The sequence below is a fragment of the Miscanthus floridulus genome, chromosome 12 (assembly GCF_019320115.1).
Source record: "Miscanthus floridulus cultivar M001 chromosome 12, ASM1932011v1, whole genome shotgun sequence".
NCBI lineage: Eukaryota > Viridiplantae > Streptophyta > Magnoliopsida > Poales > Poaceae > Miscanthus > Miscanthus floridulus.
This window is the reverse complement of record NC_089591.1, coordinates 5,970,372-5,990,342: the sequence shown is the minus strand read 5'-3', so window position 1 is coordinate 5,990,342 and position 19,971 is coordinate 5,970,372. Positions and strand designations below refer to the sequence as shown.

Below are 19,971 nucleotides of genomic sequence, written 5' to 3'. Positions count from 1 at the left end.
CTTTGTTATACATTTCTATGGACGGGCTTAGAGCAGCTAATTCGTATTAGACTATCATTTTTAAAAAGGTCATTTTTTCTATATTTGAACAAGATTTATACAAAATATTAACATATGTATCTTCTAATATGTTTATTATAAAAATATATTTAAATATTAATCTAATGATATTTATTTATGAGTGAAATACACTGGCGGCTTTTAAACTTGTCGGCCTATGCCAGTCCGGTCTACGAACTTGCAAATGTGGAAAATGGACCCCTGAACTTGTCAAGTTGTTCACCGCAGGTCCATTTCTCATCCGACGTGGCCTCCAGGCGACGTGGCAGCGCCAGCGTGGCGGACGAAGCACGTGAGCCGTACGTTTCAATACCGAACAGTGGCGGGGTGGCACTGCGTCCATACTGGTTGGTGGACCGGGAGGCGCGAGACGCGGCGGCGCCCATGGCCGGCAATGGCGAGCTCAGCGGGGTGGCGCTGTGGAGCGCTAGCGCCTGTGTGGGTTACACGGGGGTGGAGAGCGCAACGAGGCGAACTCGCCTAGGACTTTCCCCACGGCGGAGGACGTCCAGAGGCGGCGGTACGTGCGGCGAGGCGGCTCGGCCGTGGCGGCGCAGCTCCGGTGAGCCAGAGTGACGCGCAGAGAGGGAGAGGAAGAGCGCGGGAGCACTGGAGGGTGCCTTAGCACGCCTCGAAGCTCGTCGACAAGCTCGCGTCTGCTGGAAAGCAGCAGAGGAGGAGATCGACGGCGGCGGCGGCGCTGCTAGCTCGGGATGAGGCGGCGGCGCCTGTAGAGCGAGAGATGGAGCACAGGGAGAAGCGGAGTGAGTGCGGAGTGCTCACGCGACACTCTGGGCACCATTTTAGAGGGAGAGAGAGACCGCGAGAGGAGAGGAAAGGCCGGTCAAGGAGCTTGGCTCCATGCCGACAATGGCGGATCTCTGACTCGGCGCTGCGGGACTGAGCAGCTCAGGGCGAGGGGCTGCGGCGCGTAGAAAGGGTCCGCGTGGGGTGCTTGGTCATGCAGGGGACGCGGGGAGAAGGGCGTGGCCAGGCGTGGTCCAAGCGCTGCCGGCGACGGCGTTCGTCCCGTGCGGAGCGGGAGGTAGGGGGCGACCCTGACGTGAGGGGCCTACATTGAAACGTGCGGCTCACGTGCTTCATCCGCCACGCTGGCGCTACCACGTCACCTGGAGGCCGCGCCGGATGGGAAATGGACCTGCGGTGAACAACTTGACAAGTTCAGGAGTCCATTTTACGTGTTTGCAAGTTCGAGGACCGGACTTGCACAGGGCGATAAGTTAAAGGGCCGCCAGTGTATTTCACTCTTTATTTATTATGTATCATAAATATTAGTATTTTATATATTTAGTTATTAAGTTTAAAAAGCCTTTTGATTTGTCGGAAAGGAAAATGTACAGTTATCTTGGTACGGTCGAGTACACTTCCACCGTAAAATGGCAAGCATGGATACTACCCCTTCATTACAGTTCAGTTGTCCTGGACAGGCTTGGAGCAGCTAATCCGGACCTGCCCAGCCGACCCCGTGAGCGGCGCGAGCGCCGACAGCTTAACCATGGCGTGCGCGAAGTCCTCACGGAACACCTCCTCGCCGCGCGCTCCGGACGCGTACACGCGCACCCACCGCACGGTGCTCCCCGCGGTGAGCTGCTGGTCGGCGCGCAGGATGCCGCGGCCCTCCAGCAGCTTGGCGTAGTAGTGCGCGCCGAAGCCCACCTCCCGGCCCTGCCTGTAGTACCCCATCTCCATCGGCGCCGCGCCGTCGTCGCCATCGCCGCCGCACACCGCGCGCATCTCGCCGACCATGTCCGGGTCGATGGAGTCGTCGGGCGCGCCGGTGCCGGCGAAGTCGTAGATCCTGTCCGCGAAGAACCGGCACCGCACCTTCCCGATGCTGTGCGCTCCCAAGAGCGCGACGGTCTCGCGCTCCGTGAACTCCCGCCCGCGGCGCGCGAACGCGGCCAGCGTCATGGCGTAGGTGGCGTTCGGCGGCGGGATGCCCCCGCCGGCCACGACGTCGTGGTAGAAGCTCTGGGCGCTGTCGCGGCGGCCCGTGAGCACCGGGTAGGTTGGCCCGCCGACGAGGACGAGGCTGTCCCGCGCGGCGAGCGCCAGGATGTCCGCGCAGGAGACGGTTCTAGGGCACGCCGCCTCCACTCTCTGCTTGATCGCCTCGATGGCGCCCATGCCTCGGAGCGACTGGTTCGGCCCGGCGTCGCGCTCTGATTTCCGGCCGTCGACGCGGTCTAGTAGCACCGAGGCGTCGCAGCCCTGCACGTACGCTCGTACAGGAGAAGACAGCGTCTTGGTGTGCGCGCGTGTGAGCGGCGTCGCAGGGAAGATGATGATGAGATGGAGTTTGTTTGTTTTGATGACGTACGTGGATGAAACAGTCGTGGAAGAAGAGGCGGACGAGCGCGGCGGCGACGTTGGGGTCCGAGTGGTAGAGCTTCCGCACCGTGGACGAGATGATCTCCTCGGCGTCCGGGCACTGTCTCGTCGTAGAACCCGAAGACCAGACCGGGTGAACTCGTCTCCGGTCGGAAGGTGAAGGAGAAGGAGGAGGACGAGTCGTCGCCGCCACCGCCCTCACCGTAGTCATCGTCAGGTGAGATATCGGCGGCGGAGCTGGTGGCATTGAGACCGACCGTGCTAAGGACGACGATCGACGCAGCTAGCAAGCAGATAGCTCCCCGTGCCGGAGGTCCTAACGACATCGCCTCCCTCCTATGTTCTTGTAGTGATGATGGTGATGCATTGTCCAGGTAAAGGTTGTTGATGTATGCCAAGTGAACGTGAGGATTTTAAAATAACGCGGGAAATACATTAATAGACCTGGAACCTGTTTCGTTACCGTGTAGTTTTGTACGGAACGGACCACGCAAGCAAAAAAAAAAAAAAAAAAAAGAAGACAAGTTCACATCGGCCCTGGAACAATGACCGGCCAATGTATGTACACAACCTACATACTTCAATACTTTCTGTGTCTGTTTTTCTTTAGGCGATCTTGTTTATGTGCTGTCCAATGCAAGTAAAGTGTGCTCACCAGGTCCATTGAAGCGACGGTTCTTGGTGATCTGCTAATCGTAGTGACTGAGCAGTTGATGACTGCCTCAAGTGCCGAAATTAAAGGTTACTCCATTTTACTGCTACGAAAACTCTGCAAGATGTGAAGATGAATCACGTTGTTTTTATGAGCGAGGGTCGGATCAAAGAACGGAGCAGGAATACGGGAGGTCTGGGTGCCCACACCTTTCTTTCTATTCTACTATGAAAAAAAAAACTCAGATCCTTTTTTTGAAAAAAAAAAGAAAAAAGCTTAGATGGAGCCGTCAACCTGTGTGTTGTCGGGATGAGCTGGTAAGACTAGAATATTATGGATAGTCACAATCTGATTAATTCAATTTACACGATCGAATCAGTGTCAAGCGCACGACACAAATGGATTCGATTGATGTCTCTACAGGGAAAACACATTGAGCCTTTTTATGCTGTCTCACACAGAGAACCGGCATTAGCTAGCGTTTATAGTTTCCAACCAAACGTGTCCGTATGTTGAGATGAAACACGATTCATTTTGAAATCAAACTTGACTCCGTACCATCACTGGATGCGAGTTATTCAATCTCCTATGAATACAACTCATAAGTCCAGATCACATATGGATGTACAGAACAAGGCACAAGTAAAAAAAAGACGGCCTCCACTCTTTAATATTATCATATTAGGTATATACAGAGAGATAATATACTCAAAGTTCCGCTAGGCGCTCGCCTAGGCGCGCCTAGGCGCGATTAAACGCTAATCGACGGCCCTCCGCGTAGACTAGGGTGTAGTCGCAGTCCTAGGCGGGAGCAGCGACTAGGCAGCGCAAATCGGCGCCTCGGCGGCGATTCCGCAGCGCGCAGGCGCGCAAGGCGGCGCGTAGGCGGACGACCCGCTCAACGGCAAAATTTGTCCGCCGCGGAAGCGCGCGCGCTTATGGCGTCTGGCGCGGGAAAGGAAGCGCGCGGGAAGGAGAAGAAGGAAAAGGTCCGCTCCCGCTTGATTCTTGCCTTCCAGGTCGCAGATAGCCGCTCGCAGCCCGCTCGGCCACTCCCGCTCGTCCTCTCCTCCTGCGACCCCGCCTGGAAGCTTGTCCCGGTCGGACTCCTCTGCCCCGCCTGGAAGCTGCTGCCCCGCCTCCTCTGCCCCGCCTGGAACCTGCAGCACCAAGGTCAGGCGCCTCCCCTGCTCCCCGCGACCCCGCCTGGAGGATTGTCCCGGCCGGCCTCCTCTGCCCCGCCTGGAAGCTGCTGCCCCGCCTGGAACCTGCAGCACCAAGGTCAGGCCCCTCCCCTGCTCCTCTCCTCCATGTCCTCTGTTTTGAATGCATCCCCTGCTTCTCTCCTCTGATTTGAATGCCTGTGATTAGAACAGCCATCCAGCACTGGCAAATTGTGATCATGCCTATATCTAGGTACATGAAGCAAAGTTTTTATGTACAGATCACAGATTCCTAATGACATTACAAGACATTTGTTGATTTTTTTCTCCATAGCAAGTGATGCACTGAATAAGTGATGAACCATTCCTAGACATGAAGAATGCACAGTCTAGAACTCAAAATTATCACAACAAAACAAAGTGTAGCAAGCAGTTAGTAACTAGCTAGGGAAGAGATGTTCTAATCTCATTGTAAATTGGATGTTCCAAGCTCCACTGCTTGATCATCAATGAGTTGATCTGATTTTGCCTGCTGTGAATGCCCATTGTCTAAATGTAGGATGTCTACAACAGAGGGTGCACTAGGTGAGGGAGAAAATAGTGAGTCAGCGAATCTCCTGAAAAGGAATTCGGATGATGTTGGATGGGAGTATGGTGTTCTTGTTGATCCTAACAACAAGGACAAGGTGAAGTGCAAGCTTTGTAAGAAGGAGATGAGGGGAGGGATTTATAGGTTGAAGCAGCATTTGGCTCATGAGGGAAAGAATGTGAAGAAATGCACGGCTACAACAGTGCAGGCCATGGAGGCTAAACAGAAGTACAAGAAAGCACTAGATGAGGCAAAAAGGAAGAGGGAGGAGAAGACTGTTCGTGAACTAGAACTTAGAGAGGAAGTTAATGTATCTAGGGTTGGAGAGTCAGATGAAGTCACTTGTGTTGGAAGTTCAGAGCCTCACAAATTAGGACCCATGGACAAATGGACACGTGCTATTGATCCTAAAGCTACCAAGACTGATTCTTTGAAGCAACAGCAGCTGAACAAGGAACTTTGGAAAGAAAGAACACATGAGGTGCATAAGTATATTGCAAGATGGGCCTATACACATGGTAAATTGCTAGTATACTCTTCTGTACTTACATTACATGATCACTAATTCATTAGATGTTATTCATGATCACTAATTAGGCTTTTTTAACATTGGCAGCAATATCTTTCAATGCATGTGACAATGATGAGTTTAAGCAAATGTGTGAAGCAATTGGTCAGTTTGGTCCAGGACTTGTACCTCCATGTCAAGATTCACTTCGTGAGAGATTGTTGGAAGAAGAATATGAAAGAACCAAGAGTCTGCTGCAGGAACGTGAAGCCAAGAAGATAAAAAATGGGTGCTCTATTATGACCGATGCTTGGTCAGATAGGAAGAGGAGAAGCATAATGAATCTGTGCACCAATTGTGCTGATGGAACCTCCTCCATCAGCTCTAAGGAGATGTCACATGTCTCACATACCAGTGAGGTCATCTTTGATCTTGTGGACAAAGCAATTGAAGAGATTGGTCCAGACAATGTGGTGCAAGTAGTGACTGACAATGCCTCTAACAACATGGGAGCAAAGAGGCTATTGGAAGAGAAGAGACCACACATATTTTGGACCTCTTGTGCAGCTCACACAATCAACCTTATGCTCCAAGGAATTGGCAGCTTGACTCGGTTCAAGAAAGTGGTTGACCAAGCAAAGGCATTTACCATATTTGTCTATGGCACACAAGGACATTGGAGTGCTTGAGATACTTCACAGAGGAGAAAGAGGTAGTGAGGCCAGGAGTGACTAGGTTTGCTTCAAACTTTCTCACTTTGAGTAGCATGCAAGAGAAGAAGGACCAGTTAAGGAAGATGGTGGTTCATAGTAGGTGGGACTCATTGAAGGATGTGAAATCAAAGAAAGGAAAAGAGGCAACAGCAACTATATTGAGTCCAAGCTTTTGGAAGGATGTGAAGCTAACATTGACTGTTTTTGAGCCATTGGTCAAAGTCCTCCGTTTGGTTGATGGGGATGTGAGGCCATCCATGGGTTTCCTTTATGGACAACTACTAAAGGCAAAGAGACAGATCAAAGAGGCCTTTGGAAATGTTGAGGCTCGGTTCAAGGATGTAATAGCTGTTATTGACAAGAAGATGAATGAAAGACTTGATTCTCCATTGCATTTGATAGCCTATTTGCTGAATCCTCACTATAGCTATAGTGACCCATCAATCTTTGATCAGCCCAAAATATCAGAAGGGTTTATATCTTGTGTTGAGAAATTTTTTTATCATGATGAGGACATGCAGCATATGGCTGCCAACATTGAACTAAAGAAGTTTCAAAATAGAGAAGGACCCTTTAGCAAGAAGCTTACTAGGAATTTTGAAAACTTTGATTACAACCCAGGTAGAGGTACTTCCTATGGCTCATGGTTGTTTGTTGTTTGCTGTTTTCTAAACTAATAGAGGTGTTTTTTTTATTTCAGCATCATGGTGGAGATTGTATGGATATGAAACACCAACTTTACAGAAGATGGCTACAAGGATCCTATCTTTGACATCAAGCTCTTCTGGTTGTGAAAGAAATTGGAGTGGGTTTGAAGGGGTTAGTACCTAACTACCTATCTATTATGATTTATGAACATGTTTCAGGCTTTCAGCAGCATTACAATTTAATTGTAGAACTGAGAATGCTCTTTTTAAATTGTAGATACACACTAAGAAGAGGAACAGGCTTACTACAACCCGCCTCAACAAGCTGGTGTATATCCAATTCAACTCCAAGCTGCTTAGTAAGAGAGAGAAGATGAAGTCAAACAAAATCACTAAGATACTTCAGTCTAGTGATACAACTGAAGCTCAAGGTTTTCTCCAAGAGGGTGGGGATGATTGTGCATTAGCTGACTTTAGAGATGGGGAGGAAGATGAGATGGAAGGTACCAGGATACCTTGGTCTGTCATTGGAGAGGCAATGGGAGCAGATGAACAGCTTGAGCTGCGTAGAAGTGCAAGTGAGGGAGCTCTATGAAGGAGAAGAATTTGAGTCTGAAGAAGAAGAGTATGACGATGAGGATGTGAACTACAGTGACGAAGAAATATGAACTGCAGCTTGTATTGTACTGTCCTTTAGTTATAAATTGTGTTGTGCAGCTTGTATTGAACTACAGTGAGTGAGGGAACTATCAACTATGTGCTTGTGCTGTCCTTTATTTATAAATTGTGTTGTGCACTTGTATTACTGTCCTATCCACTTGTATTGTAATTACCAGCTGTTGATATGGTATGCTCATGGATGGGAGGCTGCTGAAATCATCCAGATAAGTCACAACTTAGTGTTTTCTATTTTTTTTGGATGACCAGCTAGCTGCCTATTGACTAATTTACTAACTACTAGCTGTGAAAATGTGTTGCAGGAGGCAGGAGCTAGGAACATGCAAGAAAGCAAGAGTAAGCCAGCTAGGAATCAGATATGTCTACTGCCCTCTTTTTCTACTTACTCATTACTGTGACTCATATAGTCATATATATATATATAGTAGTTATATACATATATATATAGTTATATACATAATATATATATAATTTATGGCTATATTGCCAAAACGCCTAGGACCGAGTACTCCCGACTAGGCGCTAGGCAGTGGGTCAGCGCCTAGATTCCGCCTAGCGCCTAGCTGAACTTTGAATATACTCTGCATTATCTACAATAGCATGCCCAATAATTGGGCATAGTACATAGCTCTACCAGGATCCAAGATACACTGCTGTTGATGCAGCTATAGAGTTCAAGCTCTTCATGTATTAAAAGGCCAAACACTTCAAAATCTACGATACCACAGGATCACTAAACAAGCAAGCCTACTTAATTATCTACATCTTTAAACAGGTAGTCAAGTGGAAACCAAGTCAATAATTAGCACGTATATTCAATGTAAGTACAGACAGTAAAACTTCATAAAAGTCAGCGCACCAGTGTACCTAGATCATAAGTATAGATGGCGTAAGATTCTAACAGCAAGATCAGCGTAAGGCAGTACTCAGTGTTGTGCATGACATAATATACAGATCAAAGTAGAAAGGGTGAACAACTGCTGGCTTCTCTGCATAAGTAGAAGTTTCATGGAATCTGACTTCAGTAGCCTATGATCCATCCATTTCCACAACCACAGGAGCAAACTGCGGTAATATGGAAACAACAGTCTCACTAAGGTGTAACAGAGAAATGCTATACATCATTTGATCTCGGTCCAGATTTACCTCATCATCTTCATCAATAAGGTTCACTGCATTGTCCTCAAGATCCCACCCAAATGTAGTCTCCAGAAGCGATTTTAGTTTTCTAGCCTGCATATGGGATGGAAATGTGAGATATCCTACAGTGATCAGTTACATATATAACCAAGTTTCTAAAAAGTTGTGCACAATAATCCAGGGATCACAATAGCCCAGAACCTAGTCCTCTTGTGCTATTTAAATCACAAAATAGAAAGTCCGGCTCTCAGTTTAAGTCCAAAATACAGAAATTGGTAGCATGATTTGTGGTGTCAAGTATAATATAATAATATGTATATATAGTTGACATGTGGAATTATCAGTTCAGGAATGCCAACCCATGACAGAAGGTCTCCATCCACGACTGGGGCTTCAAATACAACTGTAAAGAAATCCTGCAAATGCAATTAAGAGAAATCAATGGTGCGAGTAACCAAGTTATTATTAATTAAGCTGCTGGCGTAGTTCCAGGCACACTATTTCACACTCAAAGATAATTCAAATTCATTATACAAAACAAGTTTCAGCATGTGCCCTCAGCAGTATGAAGTTGGCAAATCTGAAATATGATGAGTTTCTTTAAAGCTTTGGTTCACTCAACAGTTTGACGTGGGAAAATCTGAAATATGGACATGAACCAAACACGATATCAAATTAACATAATATTTTCCTCCTATGTCTTTCATTTAGGTAGAGGATACTTCAATTCCAGGACACTGGAAAAGTGGAGTAAACTTGTTGATCACCTTGGAAGCATGGATTATTTGGAGACACAGAAATAAGTGTGTTTTTAATGGTGCTGCACCAAATGCCCAGGTTGTTCTTAGAAGAATTTTTGAAGGGCCCTCTGGTGTATGCCTGGTGCAAAAGGCTTGGCGCGGATTTTGGCTGCTGCTGCTAAAGGTCGTTTTAGTGGTTCTAGTCGAGTGTGTTTTTGAGTTTCAGGTGCGTGTGGGATCCTTGAGTAAAGGTGTGGTGTGAGTTTGCGTGTCTTGTTGATATTCTCTCCTTCTTAATGCAATGATATGCAGTTCTGCATATTCGAGAAAAAAAAATAGGTATACACAAGGCATTTAAAACATTGAAAGGCAAAAACAAAACAATTTTCTTGTTTACAAAATTCTATGTTAGGGATTTCAGGGTCCTGCACTATGAACTCCAAACAAAACAAACCAACCAAATATGTTGTTGAACATTTATTTCCTTCTACAGCATTTCCAGAAGTGATTCCCTGGGATTTGATATAACTAGACAAAACTACTTTCAGGGAGGGGGCGTACTTTACCAAGTGAAGTTAAAATATTTGGCTGTCTGCCAATGCACTCAATGCAGTAGAACTTGAAATATTGCTAAGACACATATGGTAGGAATGATCTTAAAATAGGAAGTTAGGAACTTAGCTCTGCTATTGGTAGCTTGTCGGGGGCTAATTTGGCATACTAAGATATGGTTAACTCTACTCATATTTCGCTGTTAAGGTATATTAGTCGTGTTTGTAACATAATATTCCTGTTAGTCACATAATTCAATTTAGGAAATAACAAAAATATGATCTTAATCCCTGTGTGTATCAACACTGTATCAGCAAAATTACCTTGGAAAGACGGTACAGGAATATGTCTCTTGAAAACCATGCTTCATCCAAACACAGAGAATTGCCCATATCCCCACTTTTGGAATCTTGGGTATGTCGAAAGCCATGCTTGAGTTGATAGTATAATGTCCTTATAAACTGAATGAAACACAAAGCAGATAACAGACAGAAATCTGTTAGTTTCCATGGTTTGCTATATTAGCATCAGATAATTTACTAAACACATGCTTGAGCTCATGAACAAAAAGTAGAACGCCCAGATAATACCTTTATAAACATGTTAGTCCTTGTATGAAGGGGCTGCCAAGGATAAAGAAAGAAAGGGTCAAATAAGCATATGGAATTATCTGTCACAGAGAAAGAAATAATCAAGAGGGGAAGTATTAGCTATTAAGTGTTGTTCATCCCATGCAGGCACACACACAAGTGTTGTTCATCCCATGCAGGCACACACACACAGACACACACACGAAGTGGTTAGGTCTCAAAAAGACAGCTGCAGTTTCCTCATAGAAACCAACCATTTGGCCATTCCTAGTGCAGATATATGGTCTTCTATTCATTCCGTATTTCACTTTCAAGTTATCTAACTTTGATTTTGGGGATCCAATTTTATAATACTTAGCAATGTTTCTTAACTGTGTCGGCAGGTCAGTAACTTCCAAACTACAGTGGCCACTATTGGTAATGACTAATGAGCTATTAAAACCTAACATAAAACATAGTCATGGAATTTGATTGGAAAATACATGAAGTACAGTATCTTAACCTCGTCAAGATGTGTGTTGAGAAGGAAGTTCAGACACAAACTAAATGTCTACTTTTTGTTGTTAATGAGCTATTGAAGCCTCTTAAAAAGAAAGTTATGTAATGTGATTGAACCGTTTCATGTGTAAGCATGGTTTCTCAATTTCATGAACATGTGTCCTGACGTCAGCAAAGCACCTATGTGACCAAATATTAAACAAAGAGAATTTTCAACATAAATGATGGGCTAGTGGAATGGACACAACAAGAATGTATGCATTCAGCACAAGAATAAATATGTTTCGGTAATAATAAAAGGAATACCACAAAAGAATCCTATCCATCAATTAACTACTTACAGCTTCACTGCAGCTCAAAAGAAGACTGACTAGTGCTTTCCACTGCATAAAAGCCTCCAGTGACTGACCCATCTACATAACTCAAATACATCAAAGAAAAGTCTACTAGCACCCAAAATCATTAACAATTCAAATATTTAGTTTTGTCTGTAGTACCATAAAAGCTATGAAAGCAAACTGAAGCTCCCCCAGGAATAGATCTTCTTCACCTTCATAATTTTTGGCCAAAACAATCTCCAGCAAACTTGTCTGAGAAGTAGAATTGCCTCATGAATAAATAATTATTAAGTTGCCAACTCAACAATCAGGGCTTCTATTAACAAGTGACATCTGTTGGAGGGATTGCTTTGAGCAAACCAACCAATAACAGCAGAAATTTACCATGGCTATCTGGATCTTGTACTATAATTCAGAAGATTTTAGATGTAGTATTATAAGCATATGAAAGTCCAAAGGAAATCAGTGTCATGTCATTCCTATTGATCCCTGTGTTATCAAACTATGATTGCACTTTGTTGTACTGTTTAATCTCAGTCGTTTCAAATTATAGTTCACTTTAGTTTTGTCCTAAGTCAAACTTCTCTAACCTTGACAAGGTTTTTAGAAAAAAAAATTAACATTATGAGTTCAAGTAAATGCACTATCAAGACATATTTCATGGAAAATTTGAAGAAACTAAATAGACTTTGGTGCATTTTTCTATAAACTTGGTCAAAGTTAGACAACTTCCGACTTTTTTGAAACGAAGCTGAAGTGAACTATAATTTGGAACGTGGTGAGTATATGGGTGGACTACAAATGATAAGAACATTACTTTGTCCAAGTTCAGAGCCGTCAAGTCACCCCCAGAGATGTCCTTATGCTTAACTGAAGCAGGGATACTTGTGTAGTAGCATCCTCTCCGCTCAGACGGCACAGGAGCATTCTTTGCAAACTTTACTTCTCTTAGTTGTTCGACCAAACGTCTCTCCATGTCACTTTGGGGGGCTCTATCCAACCATGATGACTCCCACGCAATTGTGATTTCTCCTCCAATTGGTTCTGGACAAATACCAAACATGGTTATTTTCTACCCCCCTCATTGATCTCAACAAACATGTCATGATGTGACTAATTCTCATTCAATCAAAACAAAAGCAAGGAACACATCTCATACCAAGACGATCAATGACATTCGGTGACAAGTAGTTTGAAAGTTGTTTCCAATCTCCATAAGAATCCAAATTGTATGGTCCAAGCTGATCATCAAATTCAAAACGTCTTACAGCTTCTGAGTATCTGATATCCTACCAGAAAACAAAATTTAGTATCACTAAAAAGCATCTGTGGAGCTTCAATGGGACAAACACATAATCCTCCTTTCCACTTCATGTTTCACATATCATTTATCAATGGCAACAGACAAAATCAAACAAGCTGAGCATAGAATTCTCTAAATTAATCACATTTCATGTACTGTGTTATTGTTGTCACATTATTCCAGTCGAGTCCATCCATCTGGTGCCTTATTAGCAACATGAGTTAGCATTATATGGTTGAAGTTCTAGGGGCAAAAAGGTTACAGTGTATGAAGCCATAGCCCATGAAGCACAAAGACAAAATATGAGAATTTGAAGCTGCCACACTAACATATAGCAAAATGTAATTTGTTTAACTACATATATATATTGGGTAATTGCCACCTAAATTCAGTAGAATATCTTGTAATGTAGTGCAAAAAAAATGGTGAGAAGTAAAACAAGAATAATTGAAGTAGAGCATGAATAATGTTTCATGCAAGCATCACTACAATGCACTACAGCTCACACTGCCAGTACAGTTGTGTTGGTTTAATAATCCATTATCATAATCTCACATTTGCTACTAGCAATTGAACAGGACAGCATAAACAGAAGGTCCAGCAATGACAAAAGATTCAAATAGTATTCAATATAGCACCTCTTCTTCTGACAATTTGATTAACCGTTCGTCTTGTACATCCCACTTTCGAACAATCACCTAGAAAATACCAAATAGAAGATGACTATATATGTAAAAATATAGTTAAGTGCCATCAGTTGAAACCTTTGATTCTTAATCTTAAACATGGAATGGATTTTATTACTTTTAACTCTGATTCTTTTTTCCCTTCCAGTTTCTATTATTACACCACACTTCCAAGTACATTTTTATATATCAGTTTCCATATTTACATTTATTGCTGTTATTATTTTTGTATTCATCCTATAGAAGGAAAATTTGTACTCCCTTTTGTCCCTGTCAAAAGGAAAATTTGAACAGGGACACAGGTTAAGATTTTGCAAATTGACAGATCCAGAAGAGAAAATGACATGAATTCCCTACTATTCAATTAATTTGACTGGAAAGCTGAGAGTTGATAGTATGTTTGGGTGTCATGCACAAATGCTTAGGCCACAAAATAAACAAGGGCAAAAGGGAGTAAAAAGCATCTAAATTATGCACAAGCTTTATACTTTATACTTTAGGATTAAAAAGAAAAGCCAATATAGTTTGGAAATGGGCAGGACAGAATAATTATATACTAAAACACAAGAATGTGCTATGCAATACTTCAAATGGACTAACTAGATACACAGTACTATAGCTAATGCACCTTTTCTGTTTAGTAAGTGAAAATGAAAGAAATACTTGAAAATTAAAGTACAAAAATGGAAGGTTAAGATAAATATAAAGCATATTACATTATGATTCAGTATCTTATTTGATACCTCCTGCAGAAATATAATAAAAGAAACACGAGTCATAATCTAGTAGATTTATTGATCAATTCAACAGTTCATCCCAAATATATAAAAAAATACAATTTTCCTTAGCATACAGGTGATGAACCCTCAATAACTCAAAGAATAGCATGCATTTTAATTCTATAAAGAATACTCGTTGCAATATCCTCTCTGCAGTCAATACACATGCTTCAAGCCAATAGAAAGAAGTACCTCAGATGGGTGTGTAGTAAGAAAGAATCCGACAGTAGGTGCAAACTCATTCCCATGCCTAAAAGTGTTCAGATTTTGGACAAATGGTCAGTGCACTATATCATTCTCTATTAAATGAAGACATGGCATTATAGATAAGGACCATCAGAACACATTGCAAATGGAAGTAAACCAAAAGGAGCATGCACACAAATACTCCACCATTTCACACAGCGCCAAACAGTTTTAAGAATGTTACAAGGCTGGATAGAAGCAATCAAGATAAGAGGAAAGTGGCAGCAAGATGCTGCTTATCTAACACTACTCTATACCATGTTTATTGGGGTCCATAATCGCAGGAAACGTGTGCGATTAGCATTCTAGCATTTTATCTCATATATAGCAAAGTCCCTTTCAAAGTACTAAGATTGTGAGCACACCATGGTAAAAGTAGCATCACAGTCACTTGTTCATGCCAATTAAAAAGGAACTCAAACTCTAAGTAAGATGTTGGGTTAATTCTGCACAATACCTCCATCTGACAAACTAGAACAATGGATTTGTTGCACAACTGACAGTGACTGGTTCAAAAAAAGGAAACCGATTCATGTACTGAAAAATTAGTTGGCGTTCTCAACACAAACCATCGACATTATTTCCGAATAATTGGTAGTTGAGATGTTGTAAGAATCGGGACTTGTAGCTACTACCTGTTTGGAGAGCAGTAGTAAACGAAATGGGGCCCCGGGGGCACCATCTTCATCCCTTTGAACTTGGGCCCAACAGAGAACATCTGCAGACGAACGAGAAGCAGGCAGAGGTGAAAACCCGTCACATTGTTTGACGCACGCACCAAGCAGCTCGCTACGAGACGAGACGGGATCGTTGGGGGCCGAATCCCACCGACCTGGGTGTCGATTCCGAAGAGGGTGCGCTGGGGGACGTCGAGGAGGAGGAGGGTGGCACCCTTCCGCACCAGCTCCGTTGCCGCTTCCGGGTCCATCCGCGCCGCAGCGCCGCCGCTCCCGCTCGCCATGGCAGTAGCGCCCTCGCTCGTGCGGGAGTGTTCTGGAACGGGACGGCTCGCCCTCGCTCCCCGCAAAATGCTAGAAGCCCATAATCTTCTTCTGCCCATTTGACCCGTGGTCTGAAATAGGAAGTTCGTAATGGGTTTGGCCCATTTGTCTATACAGTTGGGCCCAGAACACCCCTCCTCTGTCCTCCCATCCTCTGTGTCCGCAGCTCGCTCTCCACCGGCATCTCCGTCCATCGGCGGCGGCGAAGGAAGAACGGACGCGACGACCACGCGGGCTAGCGGCGAGCAGGAGAAGCCCAGTGAGTACCTCTCATCCCGATCCATCCCGTCCCAATATGGATCGCGTTCTTTGTTTGATTTTGATTTGCTATTTCGAGTATGCTATGAATCTATGATAACGCGATCCGTCCAGTCGCAGCCCCCGATTTGGTTAGGTTGGGTGCAGATGTAAGCTGGCGTAGATTCGTCCGATGGATAGATTTATAAATCTGATCTTAGGCGGCGATGGATGCTGTGTTGGTAGAGTTGTGACTTGTGAAGTATATAGAGAAAAAAAGATCGCTGCTGTAAATGTAGTTATAAGTTGCAGCCTTCAATTTTGATACTGTGGTTTATCAGCGACTCAGTGTGATGTCCTAAGGATTACAGACTAGTGCTTATCAAAATTTAATGAACACTGAGCACTCTGATATGCAGCTACTAAGAATTGCAGGCCTAAAACTAGTAGTATAATAATACTGTCATGCTGAATTTGGAGACGCGTTGTCGAAGTAATTATGATCCTACAAAGTATAAAGATCTTTACACACACTGAGTGAAATTTTGTGGCAATCATGACATAAACAATCTGTCCCCAATAATTTTGTGTAATTTGTGTAATTGTGTCTAAAGTAATACCAAGTGAACGAAAACTACTGATCTAGTTGTGGGTAGAATGTTTTGGGTATTTTGCTCTTTCATTCACCCCCAAGCAATAGTGTAATGTTTGTGATAATTCAGCAGCGTTGACACACAAAACTTTCATAACTTGCATGTCTGCCACTCAGCCACAGCAATGTAGTGTTGCTTCTATTGTCAGTAAGGAAGCACGACCTTCCTTCACTGGATAGCTCGTATTGTTCTTTAGAAGCTCTTCTTTTCTGTGAGGCCAGTATTGTCAGGTGAGGTCCTAATGTTCCTTCATGGGATGAATACTCTGATCCACCTGGTGTTGCTGTGGGTCATCTCGATGTGATTTTTTTCCTCCCAGAATTTGTGTATCTGGACTTCTTGACAGATTTTTTTTCTCTCCCAGAATTGAATCTTCCATTCGAAGGGCGGGCCTGGTGCAAGCGGTAGAGTCTTACCGCCTGTGACCGGAAGGTCCCGGGTTCGAGTCGCGGTCTCCTCGCATTGCACAGGCGAGGGTAAAGCTTGCTACTAACACCCTTCCCCAGACCCCGCACAGAGCGGGAGCTCTCTGCACTGGGTACGCCCTTTAATTGAATCTTCCATTCCCCATATTAAGTCTTACCCTGATATGACATATGTATTAGGATTGAAATTTGCAAGAATAATTCATGTTCTTATGGATAGTTGGCTTTGTGCAAATCCCTAATGATACCGTGGTTTGTCATTGTTTCAATCATGATATGCGAAAGTTCACTGCTGTAATTGTAGTTATAAGTTGCATCCTTCAATTTTATTTGTATGAGAAAATCTTAGGGCTCTAATTTTGTTTTCCCCCCTCTTCATACATTTGAGTCCACAGGACTTAGGATAGACAAATGTAGTTTGCTTCAGTTGTGATGTTGATGATTTAGTGGAAAATGTAAGTTATCTACAATAGTTCAATTGTATGACAAATTGACAACTGATGCTTTTGCTTAAGAATGTATGTGTATCTGGACTTTTGGACAGACTAGGCTCTTTAAATATGAGTAAAGTGCTTAGAAAATTCACTATGTTAATATGCTCAAATTTATGTTCTCTATGCCATCAAACTGTAGTCACAGTGCACATAATGAGAAAGCTAAGATATTGTGTTGGATTGTCAATTGTGAACTGCAATATATCTTTTATTTTTTATCCTTCATTTTGATATTTCATGTTGTTAAAAATAGAGTTTGGCTAGTGTCTCGAAATTGCTGAATGTTTTTTCTTGAACACGTAGGAGAGCTGTGTATCATTATATTAAGAAGAGAAAAATTGCTGAAATATTCCTTGAGTTGTTCTAAACAATCAAGTTCTTTAGGCAATTATTTTGACATTCTCCAATTTAATTGACAATTACTTAATGTTTCTACATTGCTCAAAATTTTCCTGTGTTGATGCTAATGCTTATTGGTTGCTGCACAGCAATGGAGAAGTGTAACAGCAACACTCGATATGCACCCTTGAGAGATACTCCATTTGCTCTCCGTGGTAAAAACTCCTGCGCTGATTTGTTATATGTTTTCTGTCCTGTTGTAATTTCAAGACAAGTCAATATTACATTGAGACATGGGACCCATTAGAAGATAGTTGTGGCACACTGTCATCCTTCCAACTACATTATGTCATTCAGGATGTGCTGTAATGTGAGGCTCGAAACGACACTATAGCCTTTCATTCTGGAAGCTATGGGCTTATAATTGAGATGTTGACTAGTATTCGGTCCATCATAGCACAAGGATAAGGGAAGGCCAATAGAGGTCATATCTTTCTGGTCATTTTACAACATATAGTAACAAGTGTTCTTCCTTACCTTGAAGCAACACTTCATGCATGCCTCATAGCATTAATAATTTGTTATGTATTTCGTTTTCATTTAGAAGCATAGTTTGGTGTACATATGTGAATGCACTATAGTTAATGTTTCTTTATATACTCTTTGGTGAAATGCAGTTAGATGTCCCTCTTGATGTATCACAGAGTATTCTTTTTTTCTCTCAGTTATGACACTATAAAAGTTTGCAGTTCATTATGTATAATTAGCCCTTATAAATTTGTGCCGTTCATCTTTTTCAGGTGCTCTTGGTAGTTTGAGCTCAAATCTTGAGCAAACCAGGGGCTACACATCTTCCCCCCTAGCAGCTCTGCGGCCCAAGATGTCTGCACCTGGAAGCCGACCCCTGCACACAAGTCGCCCCCTGTCAGCTCCTGTTGCAAACCGCCCACTGTCGCCCCACCTTCCTCTGAAGAAGCCGCAGTTCAGTGCGACTTTCTCTATCTCGCACCGAATCTTCGGTGTCGCATTGGGAGTTGCCATCATATCCGTCCCTCTCGCCACCAAGTTCAGCCTGATGTTTGGTGTTTGAGAGCGATCTGCTGCATCTTAGGAGAAACGGCATTACCCATTTCCGTGAGTGTTTCGTCGTCTGTGGTACCTTGCAACGCAAGGTGCAGTTGGATTAACATCTTTGCCATGCGTGGAAAACTTCTGTAATAATCAGTACTACTGCTACATTGTGAAATAAATATATCAGATGCCAGTGTAATAGGAGTATCAAATATCAGTGCAAGGAGGTTTTCCCCATTATGAATGTACACGATTATGACTTATGAGGTCTGCAGATTTGGCCGGTAAATGCATTAGTCAATTGTCATGGTAATGATAACCTATAACAGCATTGGTGTGCGTTAGTGTATACCTGTCTGTACATGTCCTTAAGCTCGTTTGGAACATGTATAGCCATTGGGGTTACCATTCGCAATATATAAAGCTTTACGAGAAATTGGTAAACGTTAGGTTTCTCTAAGATATACGTGTGCCCAGCTATAGCTCGATGGCATTGACCATATGTTTTGTGGCCGTCATTATCATCATGAAGCCTATCTCCTATGGTCCATCTAAATCAACAAAGGAGTTGGACCAGCTATCCATTTAAATTTGATATTTTATAAGATTTAGAAGAAAATTTTGAACATCAATCAATTACTATAAAATCAATTTATACCCCCAAAAAAGTGTGGAATGTGAATTTGTGGATGCGATATTCGTCACTTGTAAGTATATATAATTTAAATAATTGTTTGTCAAAAATCAATAAGAGTTTGACTTTGCAAATTCTAATACACCCTTGTGGTAGAAAGAGTATTTGATCCAAATCCGCAAGCACTAGGCACACACGTGTTGTTCCTATGCACACTAGAAGCTCACCGGAGGCATAAAAAGCACGCGTCTTTTTTTCAAATGAGTGCAATTTTTTTCCCTAAAAGAATAACTTTTCTGCTGACCCTTTAAATAAAAAATAGATTCAACTAGAACTGATTAAAAAAATGCTTTTCATCCATCGGCAACGACCCACGCAGAATCCGGGAAGCGCGAGAACGTGCCACCGCCACTGCTTCCGTTCCCTGCTCTGGCAAAAAAGCACAATGAAACGATGAATCGCCGCCGGGGAACCGGCCATTACGGGTTACCTTTTTTGTTTTTTATAAAAACGGAAAACTTTTTATTGTATTTAATATAATAAATTAATTAAAAACGGAAAAAGAAAATCACAGCGAAGCGGCAGACAGGCAGCGCCCAGCAGTAACTTTTTTATTTTTTAGCCTTTTTTTGAAATTTTTTTACAAATATGCCTCTGGAGGTATGATTTTAAAATCTGGGAAGAGAACGCAGTCAAACAGGTATAGGATCACGCCCTACAGTAGTACCCAACTGTCTCTTCATCTATCTACTTGGGGCACTGTGCGAACTCTTGTCGGAACCACGATATTAGAACTCTAGAAGTGCGAGCCCCTTGCTCGCCAACCTCACACCCAAGGAAGGCCTCTACTCATGCCATCCAACTTTCTGACCTGCACTGCCCA

General features: G+C 43.1%; 2 protein-coding genes and 2 pseudogenes across 2 annotated transcripts; 2 read left to right on the top strand and 2 right to left on the bottom strand.

The window, feature by feature from the left end:
• Nucleotides 1-1,491: 1,491 nt before the first annotated feature.
• On the bottom strand, nucleotides 1,492-2,738 carry LOC136495398 (peroxidase 28-like; annotated as a pseudogene).
• A 1,944-nt stretch (nucleotides 2,739-4,682) lies between these two features.
• On the top strand, nucleotides 4,683-7,279 carry LOC136495512 (uncharacterized; annotated as a pseudogene).
• Nucleotides 7,280-8,183: 904 nt separating this feature from the next.
• Nucleotides 8,184-15,284, bottom strand: LOC136496644 (uncharacterized). The gene is made up of 13 exons (XM_066492374.1): nucleotides 15,067-15,284; nucleotides 14,870-14,952; nucleotides 14,181-14,238; nucleotides 13,162-13,221; nucleotides 12,380-12,509; nucleotides 12,038-12,264; nucleotides 11,380-11,472; nucleotides 11,224-11,295; nucleotides 10,385-10,417; nucleotides 10,118-10,255; nucleotides 8,862-8,918; nucleotides 8,509-8,595; nucleotides 8,184-8,427 (listed from the first exon to the last, which is right to left on the bottom strand). Exons 1-13 carry the CDS (start codon nucleotides 15,193-15,195, stop codon nucleotides 8,392-8,394), a joined length of 1,203 nt encoding a protein of 400 aa, XP_066348471.1. The 5' UTR covers nucleotides 15,196-15,284; the 3' UTR covers nucleotides 8,184-8,391.
• Nucleotides 15,285-15,310: 26 nt separating this feature from the next.
• On the top strand, nucleotides 15,311-18,715 carry LOC136496645 (succinate dehydrogenase subunit 3-1, mitochondrial-like). The gene is made up of 3 exons (XM_066492375.1): nucleotides 15,311-15,494; nucleotides 17,533-17,598; nucleotides 18,184-18,715. Exons 1-3 carry the CDS (start codon nucleotides 15,326-15,328, stop codon nucleotides 18,471-18,473), a joined length of 525 nt encoding a protein of 174 aa, XP_066348472.1. The 5' UTR covers nucleotides 15,311-15,325; the 3' UTR covers nucleotides 18,474-18,715.
• Nucleotides 18,716-19,971: the final 1,256 nt, after the last annotated feature.

Coding starts and splice junctions, on each gene's coding strand:
- LOC136496645 (XM_066492375.1), top strand. CDS start 15,326: ATGGGTTTGGCCCATTTGTCTATACAGTTGGGCCCAGAACACCCCTCC. Junction 15,495..17,532: donor CGGCGAGCAGGAGAAGCCCA/GTGAGTACCTCT, acceptor GTTGCTGCACAG/CAATGGAGAAGTGTAACAGC. Junction 17,599..18,183: donor TACTCCATTTGCTCTCCGTG/GTAAAAACTCCT, acceptor CATCTTTTTCAG/GTGCTCTTGGTAGTTTGAGC.
- LOC136496644 (XM_066492374.1), bottom strand. CDS start 15,195: ATGGCGAGCGGGAGCGGCGGCGCTGCGGCGCGGATGGACCCGGAAGCG. Junction 14,953..15,066: donor TCTTCGGAATCGACACCCAG/GTCGGTGGGATT, acceptor GTTCGTCTGCAG/ATGTTCTCTGTTGGGCCCAA. Junction 12,265..12,379: donor GAATGTCATTGATCGTCTTG/GTATGAGATGTG, acceptor GTATTTGTCCAG/AACCAATTGGAGGAGAAATC.